A 25,217-nucleotide genomic window follows, 5' to 3' on the forward strand; every position below is an offset into this window, starting at 1 on the left:
ATGTCCTCTTAATTTTTTAAATCAAACTATATTTTTATTGGTTATTCAAATTATTTGTGAACCTACAAAATCAATTAGATAATATCAAGTCAATCTTCATATAATTTAATTTTTTTATTCTACTAAAAAGCATATTAACATCACCAATATATATATAATATGATTGACCCTCAATGTAGTAATTACTATCTAAAATCTAATATTGCCTATATCTTGGATTATATGAATGAATGAAAACTCTATACATGATCTCTCGTATCCATTAAAATTAAGTTATAATAGTTTTCCATAAATTGGACTAGATTTTATAAAGGAGATATTCTAGAAACATTGAATAAGCGCTCGTCAAATATATTTTGGGAGAATTGGGAAGATGGCATAAAACATGGGAAAGAAGTGTGAAACATTACTTGTATGAATAACTGTGTTCATGCCTTACATCATTAAAAGCAGAATCTCAAGAATTCATTCATCTACGAATGAATCAAATTCATATAGTAGATGATATCAAAACACAGCTGCTGTCTATATCTTTCTCGAATCTTGCATCAAATTTAAAAAAAAAAATCGAGAGAATTAACTAGGACAGAACAACTGACAGAGCGTAGGGAGATCCCAGAGAGCCTCACTTGAATCATTAGCATTCTCAAAGTACTCATTTACTCCATTCATGTCATGTAATGATGCTGATATCTGCCTTTCCACCCTCATGCGTTCGAATTCGGCTAATTCTACGCAGGATGATGCATCAGACAACAAATCAACATCCCTTGGGAGCTCCATTCTTTCTTGAATATATGGAATATGAGGATCAAACCCAGATGGGAATGAGCACGAGGGATGGAACTGAGAAGTGACCGGTTCAAGCCCTCCAAAGCAGCCACTCAAGTCTGGTCTATAAGCATTATCAAACATTTGGTTTTCTTGGTTGATGCCATTGAAATAACTAGCATGGCTAGCAATAGATGATGGAAAACTATCAACGCTACTACTGAAAGCACTCGTGGTACTAACTATAGTGCTGGCTCTAATAGTAGATTTCGCGGGGGAGTTGTGGAAGAGTTTTGTTTCAAACTCCTTTTGTGATTGAGAAGGTTTCTAATTTTCGTAGAAATAGGTGAGTTGGAAGAAACATGAGTGTTGAAGTTGGTTCGAGTATTCGAGCCACGAAGAAGACAGGCAGCTTCATCATAAGCTCGAGCAGCTTCCTCAGCTGTCTCAAAGGTCCCAAGCCACATTCTGATCTTCTGAGTAGTGTCTTTGATCTCTGCAATCCATTTCCCTGAAGGCCTTTGTCTAACTCCAACGAACTTGTTTTTGGAGTTGTTGCTCAAGCCTCTCTCCTTGAATTTGCTTGGTTTGCTAGGTGAGACCCCTCTAGGCTGCTTTTGGAACTGATGATATTCCATTAAGCAAATGTTTTGAATAGAGAGAGAGAGAGAGGGAGAGGGTGATTTGTATAGGGAGAGCAAGTGGTTTCCCAGTTGTTTGATCTTAGTGGGGGTCTCGTCTTTCTTGCTTGTCAGCATTTTCCTTGGAATTTGTTCTGTTTTAAGCATGGCTGATTTATCAAGGTTGAAGCCAAGACTGGGCCATTTTCAACCCTTTCGGGGACATGCAAGCCATCAAGACGTGGAAAACAACAAGTCAAAGCGATTTTTCTAATTGTTTCAAGGTTGAAGCTGGAGTCCTCTCCTTCGGCTGGTCAACCTAGAGACAAAGCAAGAATCGTGAAAGGCACGAAGGCAAGACACTTGGAGCCCTAGCCTTCAAAGAAGAGCATGATTGGGCCCTTCCAGGCACAGAGAGAGAAATCCCATTTTGGTGGGAATCTGAGATTCCACACCCCGCCTCTCCCCTGAGGAATCTTTACTCCCATTATCAAACAAAGAGACCACTCGTCCTTCTTCGACTATGAAAAAACACAACGGCTTCCCATGGAAGTGGGTTTTGCTAAACCTCGCGAGCCAGAACATCTAAATTCATCTAAGAGCCATCTCATGGTCCCTAACCTCGTCGGAATCGAATTGGATGTGAAAGTATTATTAAACCAGCATGTTAATTCAGAACCCAACCTAGCTAGGGGTTTTTTTATTTTTTTTAAATGGAAAATATAAAGACTGAAAACAAACCATGTATCTTCATTCGCCAATACAGTAAAATCCAGACTTGAAATCCGTTCAGAGCAATCCTCCCGCAGATGGTAGTAGATTGCCAGGTTAACAGGGATCAATAGTGTAATCGATTTATTTATATCAGCTACACATCGGAATCAAAATTGCAATTATAATGAAAGAATAACCATTTCGAGATTTCAGTGCATACATGATCACAATCAAGATGTTTGTATTGAACCCAAAAATAGCAACACAATGCGGACAAAACTGCGACAAGAATTGCTTCACTGACAACCCTCAAACCTTAAACCACCACCCAAAAAAAAAAAAAAAAAGGACAAAAAAGGGACAACCGATACCTATACTTCCTTTTTCTTTTCCCCCCGCCACTCAGTCTGGAGTATAAATAACACTTATAAATGATATACACATTCTACAAAAACAGATTCATTTTCAATGGCAACGACTCTCACACTCAATCAAACCGACGCCAGGTTGTTGTAGAACGCCTCGCAGAAAGCAAACGATGGGAAACATCTCATCCAAAGAATGGGTTATAATTATATTTTAACAACAAACTGGAGATTGCATCTTCACCATAGCCAGTTGGGTTCGCCAGCCAAGATATTATGATGAGAGGATGGATTGCAATGCCATCTGTTGTTGTGGATGCAACACCGACAAGGTCGAGGCCCAGGAAGCTGGTGGTAGGGTTTGTTGAAGTTGTCTCAGAAGATTAACCATTCGGCTTACAGTTTGTTCGGTTGCCAGATCCTTTCCGCATAGAACCTACAGGAACAGTAACATTCCCTCAATGAGAAAAACGAATTGCAAACATAACCCACATTTAACATGCAAGAATATTTGATAATTTCCAGTATTGCTCTTATCTATTGACTATACAAATTCCTTTTAAGATCACAAGGAAATTATAAACCAAACCTCACTTATCGTTGAGAGTTAGCAAGTTAGGTGAAGGGACATGACAGAAATAAAGTATGAGTCAGATGGATGAACTGATTGCTAATAGCCGTATAGTGAAACTAATGACAATATAGAAAGCCCAGAGTTGAGAGGGTAATTATTAATCCATAAAGTAGATAATAAGGCTAAGGTTGCCAGATGTCAAACTCTGGTATTCAAGAAGGATAGCAGTTCCCTAGTCAAGCTGGAAGCAAGATTTGGGGGACATTCTTGCATAAATATATGTATTTTGATTTAGCAGGTTATTGTTTCACTTCATTTCAATACTTGTCAAATGGCTAAAAACTAGACTATTGGATCAGATCAACAAAGCATCATGAAATCTAGACTTTTTGAGGAATAGCAATGAGATCAAAACAATTCAGAAACTAACCTCAGCAAATACTGTAACAATCTTAGGAAGATACTGATTGTTGGATCCCAAAAGTTCTCTATCTGACCTGTAGATGGATGATAAGGAGTTCATTATTAATGGTTGGCAATTGGTAAATGCACACTAAAGTATGGATAAACCAAAACCAAATATTAAGGGGGTGGGGGGGTGACAGTCATTACCTCTCCACCATTGAACAAAGTTGTTCATGAACAGCTTTTGCTTCAATCAAGTCTCCTGTTATTGGCAAACAGTTTAACCATGCAGGAACAACCTGCCAAACAAGACGTGTCAATCAAGAAGAATGCTGGAAAAAAAACCAAACTCAAAAGAAAATCACATAATGGAAAACCTCTACATTGATTTTAATGATCCAATAAACATGCCCTATGTCTACACATCGCAGCCATAAAGGTTTCAGTTAGCTTTGTTGCAAAAAATCAATTCAGAGGCAGGACTATCCTTCACTTTCTATTAGAAACAGACAGCATTCTCAGCAGCTCATCACATACAGACGATGGATGGGGATATGCCCAGGCAATGCAATATGCTTAATGATAAGACAGATGATTGAATACCTGAGCTGAATCTATACTGTCACGATGAAACTGGCAAATTTTCCCTAAAGCTGAAACAGCATTATCATATGCCAAGACATTGTCTGGTTGCTTGGCATTAGGATGCCTTATTACAACATTAAGTCTTGATAGAGCCTCTGGAGAAAACAACTAGCAAACATCACTTGCATGAAATACAAAAGAAAATCAACGCATTTACTTCTGCTAGAGTTAAAAAAACCGACTCCTTAAGGATACAGACAAAATTTACCTCCAACAAGATGTTTAAACACAGAACCACCAAATTCTGCACAAACACCAAGCCCATATACAGCTGCCTGAAAACAACCACACAATATGGATGAGAATATAGCCAATCTAAAGCAAACAACTACCAGATCATAGTTAGTGCAGACCTGCCGAACATCCGGGTTTTCATCATTGCAAGCCTCCAGTAAGAAAGGAAGATATGTATCATAATATCTGTCCATTCACATTGTAACAGTTGCATCAAACAAAAAATTGTAGATAATGATAACCAGTCCATAAGAGTGTGCGTGTGTTCTAGAAGCTTACTTAAGAGCTGCCTCGCGACATTGCTCCGCGACATCATCAAAAATGCAAATTGCAATCCTTCTCTCTTCAGCAGTCTTATCCTTGCCCTACATTAACTAAACATATCAGCCTAATAACTCAAGATTAAACTAGCAGAACTATTCACAGCATTGATGTTAAATTTTTGTTCATACAGCTGCACACCAAGAGAAAGCAATCATCTTTAGAATTTATGCCTTTGTGAAATAGAAATTTCAATCTGTCATAAGCACAGGTTTCAACAAGATCAGTCACCTTTCATCATGCAGATCGGGTGGTGTTAATTAGGACTGATTGGTTATAGAAACATAAACATTCGGCGTTTTGCACTTTGAAATACAACCAAGTTTCAAGCCAAATTATTAGAGCTTTTTTCAACCCCATTATCATCCATTAAACAGCTACAGTAAGAAAGGGAATAATCTTCACCATTCCAATTCTCATATTGAACACAGAAACATGATATGCATAACATTTAGCCTTTCTATATTTTTCTAAACTATAGCTGCAGGAAAAAATATATAAACCAACAAATATGTGCACAAGCACAGGTGTAAGAGCATGTAAACAAGATGGAAGGAACTACAAAGAGATCTCACATGCCAAAATTTTGGGCAACTTATATGAAGCAATACAAACAAAGAACCAAAAGAGATAAAGTTTCAGGAGCTACTGGCACACAATCACCTTCTCATAGAAAAAAGATCTTAAGGAAAATATAGTAGCAAATATAAGATTCCCAAAGCCAAGGGAAGCTGATCATGGCAGAAGACTTACCCACATGGGAGTAAGATAGGATGATAGCTCATCAAAGAAAGGCAAGAAAGAAGCTTTGAATGTTTTAATCAGAGTTCCCAAGATTTCACCAACCTGGAAATAAAAAGTTATCCAACTAAGGAAAATAAAATTTCAGGATTATAGAGGAAAATCAGTGGACTTATAATGATATATACTGACTTGGTCAAAAACTTCCTCCTCTTGTTCATTTTCCTCCTTGATCAACTCTCCCTCCTCTGCATCAAAGTCCTCAGCTTTGGCTCTCTCTGCTCTCTCTCTCTTGCGACTCGAGCTAGCAGTGATGACCAGTTTTATCTCATCCACAACAGATCGCACTTGACCTTCATCAACAAGCACTCCAGATATCTGGAAGAAGAAACAGAAGATTGAAAAATACATTCAGCAATGAACCTATTTTAACACACATGGATTGCAGCAGAGAAATGGACACCACGAGATTAAAAAAAAAACAACACATTTCCTAATATCCCCTTCACAAGTATCAAATGATTTTATATGACAGATTTCTTCGCAAACCACAAAACCATTGATCACTCTGTTAAGATGCTACACCTATGCAGAAGAATTCTGATTTTTATCCAGAATTTGATCCAGGATGACTGGATGAGTTACAAACCATGACACAGTGAAAAAGCAAAGAAAGTGACATTACTAAGTCAATAATGACTACAACAAACCTGCAAGCATTCATTTAAGGCATCCAGCATGCTGGCACAGATCTCAGTATCAGGTTCCTGCAATCAATTTTAAGAGTTAAGAATTTCATAGCTTTAAATAGAGATAATTATAAATGGACAGTTCTACAGACACTAGACAACTGAAAGGAAACACAGGTGACCTTGTGCAGTGCTTCAACCAGGGCTGGAATAATATAGTCAGACAGCTGCTTTACATAAGACTCATTGCGACCCTGAGAAAGCCCTTTCTCGACAGCTGATTTTGCTGAACGCAGAAGTTCAGGCATGGCTGGCGAAGAAATTCAAAGATTCCAGTGAAGATTCCAGTGAGTATTACCGACACCAGGAACCAAAGGAAAAGAAATGTGCATCATCAATTCAATACCTGAAACAGCTGCTTTCCTAACCTCTTCATGAAAATAAAATTTAAGAAGAGGTACCAAGGTTGGGGCAACCTGCATGTAGAACATCATTATATTAGTGTCATGGCACTTGAAAGTTGTAATAAGTAAATAATAAAACAATTGATAATATGTTGCACCAACAAACCTGATCAATCCATGGAAAGAATCCTTCCTTCAGCTCATCAGCGTAGCAACATAACATGTTACAAGCAGTAGCTTTTTCTTCCAGAACACTAGTCTTGATCCCAATTCTTTTGTCACCAAGGGTGATAGTCTCCATGCTATAACAGAAACAAATTTTTAGCAAGATGCGAAAACGACTGCATGTGTGTTGGGTGTCTAAATGCATGTGATCACAAGAGAAAGCACAGAAGCTACATTCATATGAATTTGGCAACTGCTGTACTTGAAATGCATCTTTCACTATTGATCTAAGCAATTGGGCAAAGTACCACCAAGAAATTAATATATAACAGTTTTGATGAGATCAATTTCAAGGAAAAATTTTACACCTTTCATCATCAGAATCATCAATGTCATTATCTGAATCCGCAGATGTAATGGTTACATCAGGCTTGAGTTGAGCAGACTGAAGCAAAGGTGGCATGACAACACTCATGTAAGGAAGAAAATCTTGTCCTAAACACTTGCAAAGTCTGGCCCATGCCTAAAACAGTATAAAGATCGTGAGACAACAAAGTTCACAAGAAGATGAAATTTAAGATATTTTCAACACAATTTTTAGCGATCGAAGTTTACTTGTAGCATGTAACTTGTTGTTGGATCATCTGACTCCATCTGAGATACTTGCAATGACAGAAGTACATCCATAACCTGGAAAAAACATAAATATAGAAAGGCATGCCAAGAAACAGGCTCAGATATGGGTGGATACTTTAGTATACAGTGGTAACAAAACAGGTGATAAAAGAAACCAAGAGCAAACCATTGACACATTCTCCCCTATCCCATGGTCGACTGTAAGGGTACTCCACGAAAGAAAATGGATTCATCCAAGGAAACACTTCCAGGTTCCCAAGAAAAGGAAGAGTTGTATGTATGTAAAGAAACCTACCTGCTTGGCATCATCCCTAAACTTCTCTTTCCCCACTGCCATCCCAACTAGACTGATGCACTCCATAGATTTGGCACGAAGCATGCGGTTAGCTTTGTCATTTGCATTCACCAAGATAGTCTTCAAGTACGGCATTACTGCATCATAGTATTTTTGGAAGTGCTCCTATAAAGCCAGAGACTATTAGACCGAATCTTCCATTGCATGAATGAAGCTAAGAATCCAAGCGGATATAATACATACCTGAGAGGAATCAGCAACTGATGCCAAAGCAGTCAACGCTCCCTCTTGCACCATTTGTTTTCCATTCTGCAGCACATACATGGAATTTAAAGACATCCAAGAAATTTGTGTTTTTGCAAAAAAGTGAATTTGCATAAATTATTTGAAATTTTATTTTCTATTCTTCCATGAATATACCTGTAGAAGAACAAGCAATTTGCTCACTACTCCATCCAAGTACGGTGTTAAAATTTCAGGAGTACAATTCTCACTGAAGTTAAGCACAGCCGAAGCAGCATGTGCCTGTCAGAAAAGAATACGATGACTAATCAGTAACTGTAAAGAACAGCATAATCTTTGACTGTGTTCTTCCATATAAAATTAAATGTTAATGGATCCCAAGAAACCCCCTCCCCCACCCAACAAAAAGCGAAAATAAAAAATATGGAGTGCATACTGAAGTGCATGCATGAAAAACATGAAGCTGTGCATGCACACAATAAACAGAACTGAACTATATATACATATAACTGTATAGCTGCTGGGAAAGTGACATGAGCTTAACTTGACCATGAGTTCACCATTAAAAGTTATTTGTAAGTATATTTCATCATTACTGTTTCTCAAGCTGAAAGGACCTTGCAACAAGAGCTATTGTAACAAAGAATGGAATTTAATGAAATTGTCTGAAGCATATCTATTCTAGTCAAGATCCTGCAATCCTGCATATGAAATTTAGAATTAATAACTTGAAAAGACACGAAGCAATGACCATCGCTAACCTGAACACGAGGATTCTGAAAATCATCCATGGCAGCTGCTAATGCAGGCAAAACTCTCTGATGGTATTGATTCTGCAAATCTGGACCCAAATCCGTGGACAACTGCCCAATTGCATTAATAGCTGCCCATCTCACACGGGGATGGGGGTCATAAAATGAATTTAGGACCATTGTAACTACTTGTTCCAGGTTTTTTAGCATTACCTACATCAACAAAACACAAAACAAAATAACAAGAGACCCAATTCTTTCTACAAAGAAAAAAAAATACATATGTTTATAGTACAAACATAAAACCCAACATAATTCCACTTCAAATTTTCCCACATGAAATTATCAGAGCATTAAGTGCTGTTAACTGAGCGGTTCTTACCAACATCCAATGCACAAAACACAAGGAAAACAAATGGATACAAATAATAGGACTGAATTGCATAATAAGACTTAAATAACTGGCCATTGGCAATACGACTATAAATTACTGGAAAAAAAAATAACATCGGCATTAATTCCTTCAAATTCAACACAACAAAACCAAATGTACACATTCAATAGTTACCATTTAAAAAAAAAAAACCTTATAGTGATCTATTATATAGCTACAAATAACTCAAATAGAAAGAAACAAAATCATTCTTGAATATTGGAACATCCTTCAAATTGAAATGCGTATATATAAAGTGAAAATCAAACAGCATAACATTGAGACATTAATCACTAGTCGCATAAAAGAGAATATAGTCATCAATTCTATGTACCTTAGAGCACCCTTCAGCAATCTGAGCCAATGCAATAAGAGCAGCATGATGTTTCTGCCACTCAGGAGCAGCCAAATACGCTGGCAATTGTTCCGAAGCAACAGGAACAATAGTATTCCCACCCAAAGAAATGGCCAACCTATCCAAACACTCTTGCCCCACGCTATAATTACTTGTTTCCCCCGCATCTTCATCCTCATTCTCCGCACTATGCCATGCCGGATCATCCTCAATATCCAACAACATCCTCATCAGTATCCCGAACAATCTACTGATAAACTGCGGTAACTTCCTCATCATCCCCGGTGCCCTCTCCCTAGCTTCCGCCAATGTAATCACAAACTCAATAGCCAAATGCCTAGTTCCTTCCTCCAAACTCTCCGCCTCCGCAATTTGCAACATTGAACCCACGACATCCACCAACTGCCTCCTCAAAAACCTTGGCTCCGTCCCCGCCAACTCAATCAACAACTCCAACGCCTCCTGAGCAGTCGCCTCATTCCCATTATTTAAAGCCTCCGTTAAAGTCCTTATCATCGACGGCAACAAATCCTGAAATCGATCTCTATCGGACGAATTATCCAAACACTGAATAAAATTAATCACAGCATTCAAGGCCGCGATTTTGACATCGAAATTCGTGCTCGACCCCAAGCACTGCAGAAAAACCCCGTGCAACTCCTTGATAAAGGGAATCAAACTCTCTCCAATATACTGAGACAGCTGCGCGAAGATCAAAAACGCAGATTCCTGCAACTTGACGGAATCTGACGTCACACACTGAAACATAAACGGCAAAAGCTCAGGCCAGCCATTATCGGGCAAAATCCCGGAAGCAAGCTCAGAAACGGTGTCGCACAACTTCTTGGTGTTCGACTTAACAGATTCTTGCTGGAGACAGGCGAGGAGGATCGATTTGAGAGAGGACTGAGTTTGCGGAGAGAGGCGCGGCCAGAGGTACGAGTCATCGCGAGTGAGGAGTTTACGGAGGAGGACAGCGGACATAGCACGAGCGTCGAGGTGAGGAGAGAACTGAAGGAGCTGAGCGAGTTTTAGACAGAGCGAGTTTGGATCGTGTTGTTTGGCGAGGTTGAAGATGAGCTCCGCTTGAGATCGAGTTTCGTTGGATGATGACATGAGCGAATAGATTAGGGTTTCGAATTGCGAAGGATCGCCCCCAAGGACTGCCGCGAGTTGCGCTTGCTGGAGTTGAGTTGACTCGTCCATGATGGCCGAAGATTAGATTTTGTTGCTGCGGCTGCGGCGCTGGTTGTGGCGGCTAGGTTTTCTGGGGTTTAGGGATTGTGGAGGGAGGGAGGGACAGGGAGAGTGTTTTGTGTGTGTGTTCTCTCTACGGGTATATGTGGGGAGATAGAGAGAGTGGGAGGAAAGCAGAGGGAAAGGGAGAGGGGATAATAAGAAAGAGAGGGGAGGGGACTAGGGCAAAGTAGGAGAGAGAAAGAATGGTGGGAAGGGGATTAGCTGGAATTGGGGTAAAATGATTAATGGGCTGCCCCATTTTATTTTATTTTTGTGAGATTTTTTTTATTTTTTTATTTTTTTAAGTTAGAGTTTGGAGGGAAAGAAGATGAAGATGACTTTAACCACTAGCCACGGGTGTATTCCTTCTAAATTTCATTAAATTATATTAAATTACTTCTTGATGAGCTTGGTCATCTGGATGATTTGCTTTCAAGAAATAAAACTCCGATATTTGTTGGTTTTAAGTATCATTAAAAAATATTTCGCAATTAATTTAATTTTTAATTCAGAAATATTTTATAGGAGATCCTAAAGCATTTCAGGAACAACTCCCATTAATTAAGAATGATAAAAGAATAAGAAGGGTAGTGAGAACAAAAATCATAGCTGGATTAATAACAATAGTAGCAGCATATCCACTTAATAATTAAAAACACTTAGCTTTCAATTATATAAGAGTACAAGAAGAGGAAGAATACATACATGGTATGTATAGCGTATAGCAGCGGTATCACAGTGAGGAGATCTAATCCGAATTATTTGCGGGTCCTTGTCTCTAGGGCGTGGGTGTGTACTGCAAGAGAATACAAGACAATATTAGAGAGGGGATTAGATTAAGAGGTTAGCCCATCCAATGAGGACTGTCCAGGGAGGTGGGCGACCCCGCCATGGATTTCATATCCATCACGCACGTTTTATTCTCTCGTTGCTTTAGCTCCACAGGTCGACATGTGCTTCCTAATATCATAACGCGCTGCGTGGTGAGCAGGACACAAACACATAATAATAATAATAATAATCAAGTTAATTTGAAGAATCACTCGTTTAATTATCGAATTTTAAATAAATTAAGTAAAAATTATCATGAAATACTAAATTTGGTGTATTCAAAGATATTTTTGATGACTTATAAAAGTGAGATTTTAATATAATATTTTTTTAATATTAGAATGATAATATGTTAGATGGACCAGTTTAATTTGCCACACTAATTTGACATCCAAGAAATATCTAAATTATAGTCAAAACAAGACAGGAATTTAAAATATTTTAAGATAATATATATTTTATTTAATATTACCTTCCCTTTCGATGAAAAAGTAATACGAACAATGAAAGTGGTGGATTGGCAGTTCAACAGGCACACGGCTGCCTCCCTCTCCTCCTCTTTGAAAACTCAATATAAAAATACGTAAATTGTGAACGAGTAAGAACCATAACACAAGCGAGGGCTTGTCCGGAGAAGATAAACACGTTAATTATTAAGAACCAAAACATTAGATGTGTTGTTGATCAGAAGTTTGGCCAATAGCAACAACGGAGTAGTTCTTAGTATTTACCATCTTGTGTTTTGTCGATAACGTCTGTCGATTTCCCGCTTCTTTTGCTCCTGCAGTTCCGTTTTCTTTGCCTTTTGCATCTCGTCAATGTCGACTCCGTTAGAGCAGTCAGGTAGGAGAGAAGAAGGAGCACACGACGACGAGTAATAATGGAGGTGTATCAAAATCTGCACAGTAATTGATGCATAACCTCCTCCTGGGAGGTGAGAGGAGAGGCAAGGGTTAGAGGTTGCACACAAATACAGGTTCTCCTTTCTATTTATACAAAAAGACGCGCAGTGCTTAAATATTCCCATCAGAAATCAATCGAGCTCAGAATAAAATATATTCTAAAGTTCTTAACTCCACACACACACACACAGCTCCAGCACAGTATATATATAGTATATAGATACTGCTTACGGTTACAGCGAAAGGCACGTTGAGCATGTACGTACATGCCCTCCTTGCCAGCAAAATTATATCAACTAGATTTATTGTAGCGCAGCCCAGTTGTGAATTATTGTCCACCTACAACTTATAAGAAATCCCATCTGAAAGGGCCTTGTCATGCTTCAAGCTTTCCAGGCACCCTGCGACGAGAGCCTCTCGTGGTATTCTAGAGTTCTTTTCATGTCTTCATTTTCTCTTAGAACCTTAATCATGTTTGGGATGTAACTGGCGTCGGTATCTTTCAATAGACACTTGGTCACCTCATTTTCAACCCTCAGGTATTTGATTTCTTGCTGCAGCTCATCATATGTGGTCTCTGGCTGCCAGAAAGAAAAAAACAACACAGAGAAAGAATTGAAGAATTAATTTTAGGGGCTCGGTTCCTTCTCTATACTGAAATCCCTTTGAACAACAGTTGATAAAAAGAAAAGAAAAGAAAAGAAAATTTACCCTTGGTTCCATCGAATTCAGCTGCTTTGTAAGTTGAATGATTTCTTGCTGGAGTTTTTGGACAGTGGACTTTAAATTTTCATTTTCAATCATGGTCATGGCCAGCTTGATTTTGGTTTCTACCATTGTTTTCTGCATGGTAAATAAAGAAAACAGAGTAGATTGTAGCTCAACGTCTGCCTCGTTTACAGATTCTCCATGTCTGATCTCTAACTAGGTATTTACAGCAGCTGATTTGTTCTAAGGAAAATAAAAAAAGGGACAAACCTCAAATTAGTCCCCGAGGACTTAATTGAAAATATTATGAATCTTTGAGGAGTTAATTGTGAGATAAGGTCTCAATTGAAAACCTCCATTAATTAGCAGTGGAGACTTGGAGTTGATTAGAAGTTTTGTCGATAGTAATAATGGAGAAGTCCTTGGTATTTACCTTCTTCTTCTGTCGATAACGTCTGTCAATTCCCGCTTCTTTTGCTTCTGCATTTTCGTTTTCTCTGGCTTGTGCATTTCGTCAATGCCACCTCCGTTGGAGACTTGGAGGAGTCAGGCAGGAAGTAGCACAGTAGCACACGACGGAGACTGGAGGGGCAGGTAGGAGCAGCTTCTATTAATTAACTAGCATGCGCACCCCTTAACACGGCTACACACATCTATAATGATTTGATTTCATCTATTCATTCCATGGAATCATCGCCCATTGCTATGCCCTCCTCCACCTCTGTCGCCCGATTCCAAAGAAGGGGACGCTCTATTTGTCCTCATGCATATAGAAAATTGTCCTTATGGCTAGTGTCTGTTCTTGTCCTCACGGATAGCGTCTCTTCTCGAGTCTTGTCCTTGTGGATAATGTCTTTCTCGAGTCTTGTCCTTATGGATAGTGTCTTTCTCGAGTATTGTCCTTATGGATAGTGTTTTTTCTTGTCCTAAATAGTAATGTTCAACGGCAACAAGTTAATTCATCATTCATGCCTATTTTTCAATTCCAATTGTCTTGAGTTTTCTGCGATTACAACGTTAATATAGAAACAGTAATTTATCGAAGAGAAAACCTGTTCCAACAGCCTGCCTCGTTGTGTAATTCTAACTGCGTGTGCTAAGATTTCCCTCTCCTGCTAATTTGTTCCTATTCGAATCAGCTACCTCTAATTCCTTCTCTCTTTTTTTTAATTAAGATGAATGTTCGGGCCAGTTTACGCGTACCACAATTAATCTCACGGGCCCTGAAGTTAACGACCATGTAAATTTCTGGTGGCGATCATATGAGTAATTAAGAACTCGAACTTGAAACCACAGAAGGAGCAAACCTCTTAATCCGAAGTTCTTACCACTTAGCTACCATCTAAATAGTTCTAATTCCTTCTCTTTGTTCTGAAGGGTAGGAGCTTTTAGAGTATAAAAAATCCTAACGCAAATTCATGGCGTTGGAGAAAATTACTGAAAATGAGGAATTTTATAGCAATTTAAGCATTGTTTGGTGATTGTACAAGACTCTTTTATTTGGCGGAACAATGGGCACCCAGATGGCCTTTAGTGGAAACATCCGTAGGGTCCTATACATACTTGTTCATGAGACAGAATTGGTTTGAAATACAGATGATATTGTTGCTAGGTAATTGACTATGGTGAATGGACCTGGTCTTCATCAAGATCAGATGAAATGCTAGCTAGCTATAGTTCAGAGTGGTCTTCATCAAGATCAGATCAAATGCTAGCTAGCTATAATTCAGAGTACGCACTGTAAATATATGAATAGAGGAAAAATGAGATGAAACTTGGCTCTGTTACTTTAGCCATACATCAAAGTATTATATTTATAGAGATGCATTATAACTATAAGTTGGTAAAATATAAAACAAACTTGTTTTAAAGAGAAGGCACAATATTAAGAGATATTGATAGCAAAATGGATATATATTCTCCAAAATATTGTTGCTGCATATCCGGTTGTCACTACACTACATATCCCCCAAGATATTGCTGCTGCTACATATTCGGTTGCTGCACATCAAGCTGTTGCTTTTCTCCTAAAGTATTTGATGATTTAACACCCCCCCTTCAAATTGATAGGCGTGAACAAACCATTAATTTGTGCTTTAAAACTTGAAATCGTTGAACAGATTGTCCTTTCATAAAAATATCAGCTATTTGATCAAGTATTGAAACGTGTTGGACCTTGACATCATGATTGTAGATTTTCTCTCGAATAAAGTGGTAATATATTTCCATATGTTTTGTTAGAGAATGGAACACTGGATTTGATGCTAAAGCAATTGCATTAATGTTATCACACCAAAAAGTTGGTGTAAATGAAATACCTAATTCTTTGAATAACATTCATTTCCATTATAATTTAATGGTAGCTAGAGCTATTGAACAATATTCTGCTTCTATACTAGAGCGAGACACAACATGTTGTTTATTGGAACTCCAAGACACCAAGTTGTAACCCAAGAACACTCTATAACTACTAGTAAACCTACTGTCATCAGGATTTCCTGTCCAATCAGAGTCACAATACGTATATATGTCAAGGAAAAAAGGAGTGTAGTATAAACCATCATTGACCGTTCCTTTTAAATAACGCAGAACCCTTTTCATAGCCTGCCAATGTGACGACCTTGGTTGATGCATTTATTGATAAAGTTGGTTGAAAACATATGCAATATTAGGTCTGGTGATTGTGCAATACTGTAAAGACCCTATAATATATCGATAATATATGGGATTAGAGAGCACTTCACCATCAAAGATAGATAGCTTTGTTCTTGTTACAATAGGAGAGGCAAGAGGCTTGGCTCCAACCATCTTGGTGCGATGTAATATATCATAAATATATTTGGTTTGACATAAATAAAGACCTTGTGAATTTCTACCAACTTCCACACCTAAAAAATAAGATAATGAACCAAGATCTTTGACTTGAAAAATACTTTGCAGGCTTCGGATTAGAGTATTAATTTGGATAAAGTTAAAACCAATGACCAAAACGTCATCTACATAAATTAAGACAAAAGAATTTTGTGTTGTCAGTATGTAGAGTGAACAGAGAGTAGTCATTTATGGATTCTTGGAATCCAAGTTCAATGAGTTTCTATGATAAATGTTAAGACCATGCTCTTGGAGCTTGTTTGAGACCATATAAAGATTTATGTAATCTGCAGACAAAATCAGGTTTGGTTTCATCAATAAAGCCCATTGGTTGTTCCATAAACACTTCTTCATCAAGAAAGTCATGTAAGAAGGCATTGGACACATCCAACTGCTGAATAGGCCAGTGAAAATGAACAGCTATGGCCAAAACCAATCTAATGGTTGTCAGTTTTATCATAGGAGAGAAAGTTTCATGGAAATCAATTTCACTCCTTTAATTATAACATTTGGCGACCAATCGAGCTTTAAAGTGCTTAACACTACCATTAGGTTTTCTTTTCACCTTGTATACCCACTTATTGCGCACAATATGTTTACCTAGTGGACGTGGGCATAAAGACCAAGTGTTATTCTCCATTAATGCATCAAATTCTCTGCCCATAGCAGCATGCCACTGTGAATTCAAGGTAGCTTTTGTATAACATGTTGGCTTAACAACTGCATAGAATGTAGAAAAGGCTTGTAAAGGGTGTCATGTTGAGTAGAATAATTGGTAATCTGAGTACTGTTTTGGCCGTGAATAGCCTATTTTGGAACGTGTCTGGATAGTAGTGACAATAGGCTGGTCAGTATGAGTGTCAGGAATTAGTTCAAGATGTGAATATGGAGGTTCAAGATTGGAAGGTGGAGGGATGTCAGGTATATGGAGAACTGGAGTAGATACAAAATATGAAGGTGGAGGTTCAAGATTGGAAGGTGGAGGGATGTCAGGTATATGGAGAACTGGAGTAGATACAAAATATGAAGGTGGAGGTTCAAGATTGGAAGGTGGAGGGATGTTAGGTATATGAAGAATTGGATGAGGACTTGCAGGATTATATGTAAAAGGTTAAGATTGGATATATGTAAAATTTAGCAGAGATAATAATGAACTTGACATAACTGAAGTAGGGATTATCAAAGACTTACTTGCAGGAGAAATCTGATTTGCAGGTGAGTTGACCACTGTCAATTCCTTTGCTGAGAAATTATGTTCATCAAACACCACATGTCGGGAGATGTAGACACAGTTTGTGGCTAAGTCAAGACATCTATACCCTTTTTGACAATTGGAATAGCAAAGAAAGAGACACTGCTTACTACAAAATATGAGTTTATGGTCATGTTGGGAATTTCGACCGGTGATGTTCTGATACTTGCTCATAGGAGAGCCAAGCACACTGACACAATATTTAACGTGGTTCGGCAAAACCGCCTACATCCACGGGAGAAGTCAATATATTTAGAGATAGAGAAAGAATACAAAACAAATACATGGAGGAGGAGGATTACACCCTCTCATACTCAACTCTCAACTCTCTTTGCTGCACTTGCAGCTGCTGCAATGGCAGCAAGGCTGCTGCCATTGCAGCTCTCTCTTCCTCTCTACTCTCTTCACATTTTCATAATTCTCTTCACTCATTTTGCTCTCTTACATATGCCTTAATTTATAGGCATTCATGGAGGCTTTTCTTCAATAAAGGTGGCTGCCAACTCCAACTCTTCTTCAACAATGGTGGCTGCCAACCTTTGACATCTTGGATGAGTGCACATGGTTGGTGCAATAGCAAATAGTTGTTGCACATTAATGGCAACCAACCTAACAGGTCATTATATGGTTTTAGAAGTGGATAACATGCACAACCAAAGATACGTAAGTCCATATACTGTGGTGCAGTTTTGTGAAGTAAGAAGTATGGTGTATGGTTCTTTAAAACTGGTGTAGGTAGTCTATTTATCAAGAACACAGAAGTAAGAAATGAATCAACCCAATATTGTGGTGGTAATGCAGATTGTGCAAGTAATGTTAGTCTCATTTCCTGAATATGTCGATGTTTTCGTTCTGCAATTCTATTTTGCTGAGATGTATGGGGGCACGTTAGCTTGTGATGGATTCCATGGGTTATCAAAAATGTTTTAAATTGATTAAAGGTAAATTCACCACCATTGTCTGTTTGTAACTGTTTAATAGATGTGGAAAACAGGTCTTCTGCAATGGTTTTGAATTTAACAAAGGTTGTAAACACATCAGATTTTTGTTGCAAAGGATATAACTATGAATAGCGGGAAAATCATCAACAAATAAAACATAGTACATACATCCACCAATAGATTTAACAGGAGAAATCCATACATTAGAATAGATTAAAGCTAGAGGAACGATGGACTGACGGTGAGAAACAGAGAAAGGGAGTTGCTTGGCTTTGCCAAGTTGACAAGCTGAACAAAAATCTAATTTATTGGAATGAGTCATGATATAGAGTTTATTGAAACGACACAAGACATCTAAGACAGCATTAGAAGGATGGCCTAGCCTGGAGTGCCAAGTTGCAATTGTAGCATTAACCCCGATGTTAGCAAATAGACATGTAAGGTTTTTATGAGAAGATTGGAACCCAGTTAGTGGATATAGGCCATTTTCAACCAGACATCGCAATAGAATTATGCCTGTCAAGTTTTTTTTTATGATAAAATCACTAACAGTCAGTATAAAGTAATAATTATTATCTAAACAAAATTGATTAATAAAAATAAGATTGGAAGTTGCTTGTGTACAATGAAGAATTTTATTTAGATGAAAACTAGAGGGACCGAATTGAAAGGATGTAGACCCAATGTTTTGGATTTGCAAACCTGAACCATTGCCAACAGTGACAAAATCAGAATAACGGAAAGGCTGCTGTTCGACAAGTTTAGATGCATCAGAGGTGATATGAGCATTGGCTCCACTGTCCATGTACCACACCAGATTAGCATATTTGACATTAGTGTTTTTGACCATAGCTGCTAGATCCTGAGGAGGAAACCTGTCTTGGTATGAATAGTCAAAACGATGAAAACAATCTATAGCAAGATGTCCAGGTTTATCATAAATTTGACAGATAGAACGAGTGTTATGAATTGGTGAAGTAGGAGATCTGTTATTTTGTGGAGGACGGGGATTGAAAGGTTTTGGCTTTTTGATAGAGGCTGGCAATTTTGGTTTACGAGTAGCAAAGGCAAAGTGACTATTATCTGAAGTAGCAGCTGACTGGGTAATTTCTAGAAGGTTTTCAAGGCCTAGGAGTTTAGTTTGAAAATCTTCAAATGTGAACTCAGTGTCAAGGAATGCAAAGTTAAAGGAGGTAACAAATGGGGTATAAGAACTGTGGAGACCAATCAAAAGAAAATTAATGAGGTCTTGATCATCTACAGGTTTTCCAGCTGCTGCCAATTGATCAACAAGAGTTTTGGCAGTGTCAAGATATGCAGAACAACTTTTCCCTTCTTGAGTCAACATTTGTAGTTGACGTTTAAGATGAGAAACACAGGATCTTGATTGTGAGGAAAAATGATTCTGGAGAGTAGTCCAGACTTGCTTGGATGTGGTCAATCCATAAATGGTGGAAACTAGCCTTTCAGAAATAGAAGCAAGTATCCATCCAAGGAGACAAACAATATCCTTCTTCTGTCAAACATCATAGGCAGGGTTTAATGAACCAGTGGAGAGATTTCGTGAAGGGCAAACTTCAGTACCATCAATGAAACCTATCATATCATGATCGCGGAGCAGATTAAGAAACTGCATTTTCCACGCCAGGTAATTGTTGGAACCATCAAGTTTGATTGAAATAGTGGTCGAGAGGGGGATGGCAAGTGCTGGAGGAGTAGAAGTGGTGTGAGTTGCCATGGAAGAAAGAATAATTTGCAAAAGCTAGGGGATCAATGAAGAAAGCGTGAGCTTTATGTGTTTTTAGGTTGATACCATGTAAATATATGAACAGAGGAAAAATAAGATGAAGCTTGGCTCTGTTACCTTAGCCATACGTCAATGTATTATATTTATAGAGATACACTGTAACTATAAGTTGGTAAAATACAAAACAAATTTGTTCTAAAGAGAGGGCACAACATTAGGAGACATTGATAACAGAATGGATATATACCCTCCAAGATATTGCTGCTGCATATCCGGTTGTCACTGCATTACATATTCTTCAAGATATTGCTGCTACTGCATATCCGGCTGCTGCACATCAAGCTGTTGCTTTTGTTCTAAAGTATCTGATGATCTAACACGCACCAGCTATCTCTGTTAATTAATATAGAGTCGTCCCCTCTATGCTTTTGTGAAGCATTGTGCAATTTGTTTTATATACACATAGTGCTGACAGCCAAATCTATTATTTCTTCTGGTGAAGACAGCAGTCCAAATTAATATGTATATTCCATTTAATATTCAAGGGGAAAGAGATGGGTTAGCTTGATTTAGGATTGATCTGCCGAGCTAGATCAGGTTTAATAACAAAGTGAGTATATAACTGCTTAGGGTTATAGGAAAAAAAAGCTTAGAAATGATTGGACCTGTGTACACACGTCCTCCTTACCAGCAAAATTAATATCTACATAATGCATTGCAGCACAGCTCAACAACTCCACGTGCAACTTGCAAGAGATCCCATTCGAAGTTTGAACAGGTCTCGTCATGCATGTTTCAAGCTTTTCAGTCACCCCGCGAAGATGGTCTCGTAGAGCTCTATTGTTCTTTTCATCTCTTTTTGAGATGTTAATGGAGTTGGGATCATCAATCAACAGACACTTGATCATTTCATTTTCAATCCTCAGGTATTTGATTTCCTGCTCAGCATACATTGTCTCGGGCTGCCATAAAAAAGAACAACAAGAAGAAAAGGAATTAAAAGTAGTAGGCTGGGTTTTAATTCTATCGGCATAGTTCCTTCTCTTCACTGAGATCCATTCCCAATAACAGTTGATCAAAAACTTAAAATAGAGAAGAATCACCCTCTGCTCAATCGAATTCAGCTGCTATGTAAGTCGGATGATTTCTTGCTGGAGTTTTTCGACGTTGGACTTTAATTTTTCATTTTCAATCATGGTCATGGCTAGCTTGTTTGCGGTCTCTACCACTGCTTTCTGCATGATTAATAAAGGGAACAGGGTAGGTTGTTAGGTTCAAAGTCTGTATTGTTTACAGAGTCCATGTCCCTATGACTAGGTATCTGCAGCTCAGGATTTTAGCAGCCCTTTTTACTGAATTGAAACCCAGCAGTTGATTTGATCGAAGGAAAACAAAACAACAAAGGGCAAACCTCAAATTACTCCCCTGAGGACTTTATTGAAAATTAACGTCGACGTTTTCTACATTTCTCATGCATGAATGGACACAGTTTCGACGGAATACACTTTCACACACATCAATGGGGACTAAATTGAAAGTTTTATTAATATTTGATGACTTAATTGTGAATTATTTTAAGTTCTCAAATAGTAACATATATATATATATATATATATCATGGACACATTAGATATGTTCCACGGAAAAACTACCACTTTTAAGATCCAAATAACGAAAAAAACCCTGCTAATTCGAGATTTATATTCAATCGTATATTTACATATGTGACTGAAAATATAAAAGATAAAATTCAAATTAGAAATGTCCTTTTCTCCTATTTAATTTACCATTCGACTATTGCTGGTGTAGCTGCCACGCCTTCTTGTTTTGATGATAACGTTTGTCCATTTCCCGCTTCTTTTGCTTCTGCTATTATATTTTATTTAAATGTGTTAAGGGTGTGATTGTGGTTGTTTTTTAAGTATTTTTTATTTAAAAATATATTAAAATAATATATTTTTTATTTTTAAAAAATTATTTTTAACATTAATATATTAAAATAATTTAAAATAATAAAATTAAAATAATAAAATATTTTTAAAATAGAAATGATTGTAATCTTTATTTTTATCAGAGGCTGGGCCAATATTTAGGTGGGCCGACTTTTCAAACTTAAAAACTAATAGTTGGCCACCATTTAAAAAAACTGAAACTTTAGGTGGATCGAATTTGGGTAATATTTGCGTGCCCATATATACAAGACACACTCTTCATAAAGTTTCATGACAGTGAAGTACAGTGTTCGGCGTTTGGTGTCTACTAATAATTTATAAAGGAACGCCAAACTTTTTAAGAATGTTAGAGTATGTTAATTTATAAATCTTTTATTTGCAATTTTCTCTACCAATTATTATATCGAATCATTTTTTAAATTTTAACTAAATTGACCGGCCAACTCAAGATTTAAATCAACTTAAAGTAAAAAAAAAAAAGGAGGCCAACTCAAGATTTAAATCAACTTAAATTATAAAAAAAAAGGTATAAAAAAACCTAGTTTGCTTGGTGAAAACTCGTGTTGAGTTGGTAACATCGTCGATCCAAGCTGGACCCAGTTAAAACCTCGTCATTAACCCATTAACCTTGGACAAACCATTTTTTGGCATTCAAATCGTGTTGCCCACTTTTCTAATAGGTCCTCCGTGTTCAAGTAGACTGTTCTCCTCACACACATGTATATGCGTATCTGATCCTGCTTCGAACTTCCCTTTCCATTCCGTTGATCATCTGCATGCAATGCTCCACGTACGTACGGTCATCAATTCTGAAAATCTTTCATCAAGCCAATCAATCTTGATCTTCAAGGTGCGGCAGGATTCAATTAAGAAGATATATAGTTTTGAAGATTAAAAATAGGAGAAGATGTGATCTTCCCAGCCGTTTCCAATTTGCTTTCTTCTCTTCTCCATCTCAATGGATAAGCCAGGATGGTGATAGGGAGGGAGGCGCATGTACTTGCTTTTGTTTTGTTTTTAAAGCCTTTGTGCCACCTTGCTTTTCCAGAAGGGTTGCTAGCAAAGTAGATTGTCTTCTTCCTCAGGAATTTTAAAAAAGCAGATCGCAAATATCAACTTCCAACAGTACTGTTTTTCTTGCTGCATAAAAATCCTCATCTCTTTTAAAATCTAGCCAGCAATGGTCTCTGAGGTGGGCTCGGCATCACACTCCCATCATTTTTAACCTGTGAAGTGCTTAAAACTCATAATATATTTTTTTTATTGAGGATTTCGTACAGAATATATCGATCAAACTGTTTAAATTCTTGAATTTGGACACCTTTTTATTGTAACATTTTTATTTACTAAAGGGATAACATATTGAAATAATGATGGGAGCATTATTGATGTTTAATTCATATTTTTTTATATTAATTAATTCATTCATTCATGAAACAACCATTTAGATAATGATCTAGAGAAAAATACAATGAATTTAAAAAAAAACTAAAAATAAATAAATTAGAAACAAATCATCAATAATTTATTTTTAATGACAATAACACCTAAGGCCCTTTTTGTTTGTTGAAAAACAGTTTCTTTTTGAAAAGTAAATTCCAAGAAAGTGAATTTTTTTTTTTATGTTTGGCAATGTAATGGAAAAAAAATTGGAAAACACTTTCCAGTATTTGGTTATGTCATGAAAAATAAACTAGAAAATAACTTATTAGTGTTTTATTTTTCTCAAGTTTATTAAAATAATGAGGAACAAAACTTACAAATTAAAAAGTTGAATTAAAATGAAATTAAAAAAAATATAATTTCATAAATTATCTCAAATAAAAAAATAACAATCAAAATAATAGAGATCAAATCTAAAAAATAAAAAAAATGAAAGATGAAGAAATTAAAATAATAATAATTAACATTTCATAAATTATTTCAAATAAAATAAGTAACAATCAAAAGAATAAGGACCAAATTTGAATCAAAAGAATGAGGATCAAGTTTGATATATAAAAAATGTTAATAAAAAAATGATAAGGAAAAGGCAAATAACAATTATAAAAATGAAGATTAAAATTAATATAAAAATTAAATTTTAAGAGATGAAATTGAAAAATAAATATTCAGAACAAAATATATATAGCAATCAAGATTTTGAGGACCAAATTTGATATAATCAACAAATAATATGATATTTTTAAACTTTTCATAATTTTCAGAAAGTGTTTTCCTCTCAAATTTTCCAGGAAAATACTTTCCTGAAAACTAAGTCAAATTTTTCTTTGATTAGAAAGCATTTTTCATTAACTAACTTTTCTAATGACAAACATGCTAGAGAATAATATAATATCATAGGACCTCACCTAAAAGCTTAAGCTTTTGGGTTAAGATGATTATTTAATATGGTATCAAAGCCTTAACGATCAAATGGTCTCAAATTTGAATCTTACCATCCTTATTTATTTGATAAAAAATAAATATAAGGTAATGTGGACTTATATAAGTTTGAAGCTCAAAGAGCCTTCACTTGAGAGGATGTGTTAGAGAATAATACAGATCATATCCTGAAACCTCACCTAAAAGCTTTTGAGTTGAAATAAGTTTTTGACAAAAAAAAGTAATTTCCTAAAAAGTAAATTTCAGAAAACAAACATGGTCTAAATCTAAGTTTCGCTCTTTACATGCTTCCTATGCTAAGCAATATTACATAAACAACTTATTTATAAAGAGATTGAATATCCAATAATTTATTTCTAATGAAAAAGACTTTATTTCTAATAATTTATTTATTATCTAGTAAATGAGTATTACTTTTAGAGTGTCTAGTAAGATTTAAATTAATATTGATCTTCTAATAAAAAAAATGAAAAAAACATATTAAGAACTAATTTTTTTTAAATGTGTATTTAGTTTTTAAATAACAAATGAGTTTCATTGTAAAATAAAAATGGATGTTAACTATATAAACAGAGAGCTATGTGACTCTTGAATTGTAACAATATAAATACCTTCTCCAGCCAAGAAATAAACACGATAATAATAAAATACAAGCAAAAAGTATTTTAATGCATTATATCAAGTATGTGTTTAATAATGTGATATATGATGTTTTTTAATTTAAAATATATTAAAATAAATTTTTTTATTTTTAATATCAACACATTAAAATAATTAAAAAAATTTAAAATAATATATTTTTAAATAAAAAACAATTTAAAAAATAATCACCATCTACTAGCAGACGCTATTACATTGTGTATTTGCGGCCAGAATCACTGTAGCAAAGCACAAAGGAGAAGAGTTGAGCTCCTAAAGACGAGTGTCCATTAATTTGTGGCCATCCATTCCTTCGTGCCGCTCGTGGAACGACGGCCAAATCACATTCCCCCAAGCGAGCGAGAGCGAGAGTGGATCCACTCTCTCC

The 25,217-nt window shown here is 36.6% G+C and overlaps 1 protein-coding gene across 1 annotated transcript; it reads right to left on the minus strand.

The window, feature by feature from the left end:
• Window positions 1–2,265: 2,265 nt before the first annotated feature.
• On the minus strand, window positions 2,266–10,838 carry EMB2734 (ARM repeat superfamily protein). Its single transcript, XM_011026844.1, has 20 exons — window positions 9,342–10,838; window positions 8,584–8,787; window positions 8,000–8,104; window positions 7,823–7,888; window positions 7,580–7,744; window positions 7,264–7,338; window positions 7,017–7,171; window positions 6,650–6,785; window positions 6,486–6,555; window positions 6,262–6,389; window positions 6,101–6,157; window positions 5,583–5,768; window positions 5,403–5,495; window positions 4,608–4,693; window positions 4,448–4,514; window positions 4,303–4,369; window positions 4,053–4,189; window positions 3,657–3,748; window positions 3,475–3,541; window positions 2,266–2,906 (listed from the first exon to the last, which is right to left on the minus strand). The coding sequence occupies exons 1-20, from the start codon at window positions 10,566–10,568 to the stop codon at window positions 2,745–2,747; spliced, it is 3,345 nt and encodes a 1,114-aa protein (XP_011025146.1). The 5' UTR covers window positions 10,569–10,838; the 3' UTR covers window positions 2,266–2,744.
• Window positions 10,839–25,217: the final 14,379 nt, after the last annotated feature.

The sequence above is a fragment of the Populus euphratica genome, unplaced genomic scaffold (genome assembly GCF_000495115.2).
Source record: "Populus euphratica unplaced genomic scaffold, PopEup_1.0 scaffold75.1, whole genome shotgun sequence".
In the NCBI taxonomy this organism is placed as follows: Eukaryota; Viridiplantae; Streptophyta; class Magnoliopsida; order Malpighiales; family Salicaceae; genus Populus; species Populus euphratica.

Coding starts and splice junctions, on each gene's coding strand:
- EMB2734 (XM_011026844.1), bottom strand. CDS start 10,568: ATGGACGAGTCAACTCAACTCCAGCAAGCGCAACTCGCGGCAGTCCTT. Junction 7,745..7,822: donor CAGTTGCTGATTCCTCTCAG/GTATGTATTATA, acceptor CTGGCTTTATAG/GAGCACTTCCAAAAATACTA. Junction 5,496..5,582: donor AGGAGGAAGTTTTTGACCAA/GTCAGTATATAT, acceptor TTTTATTTCCAG/GTTGGTGAAATCTTGGGAAC.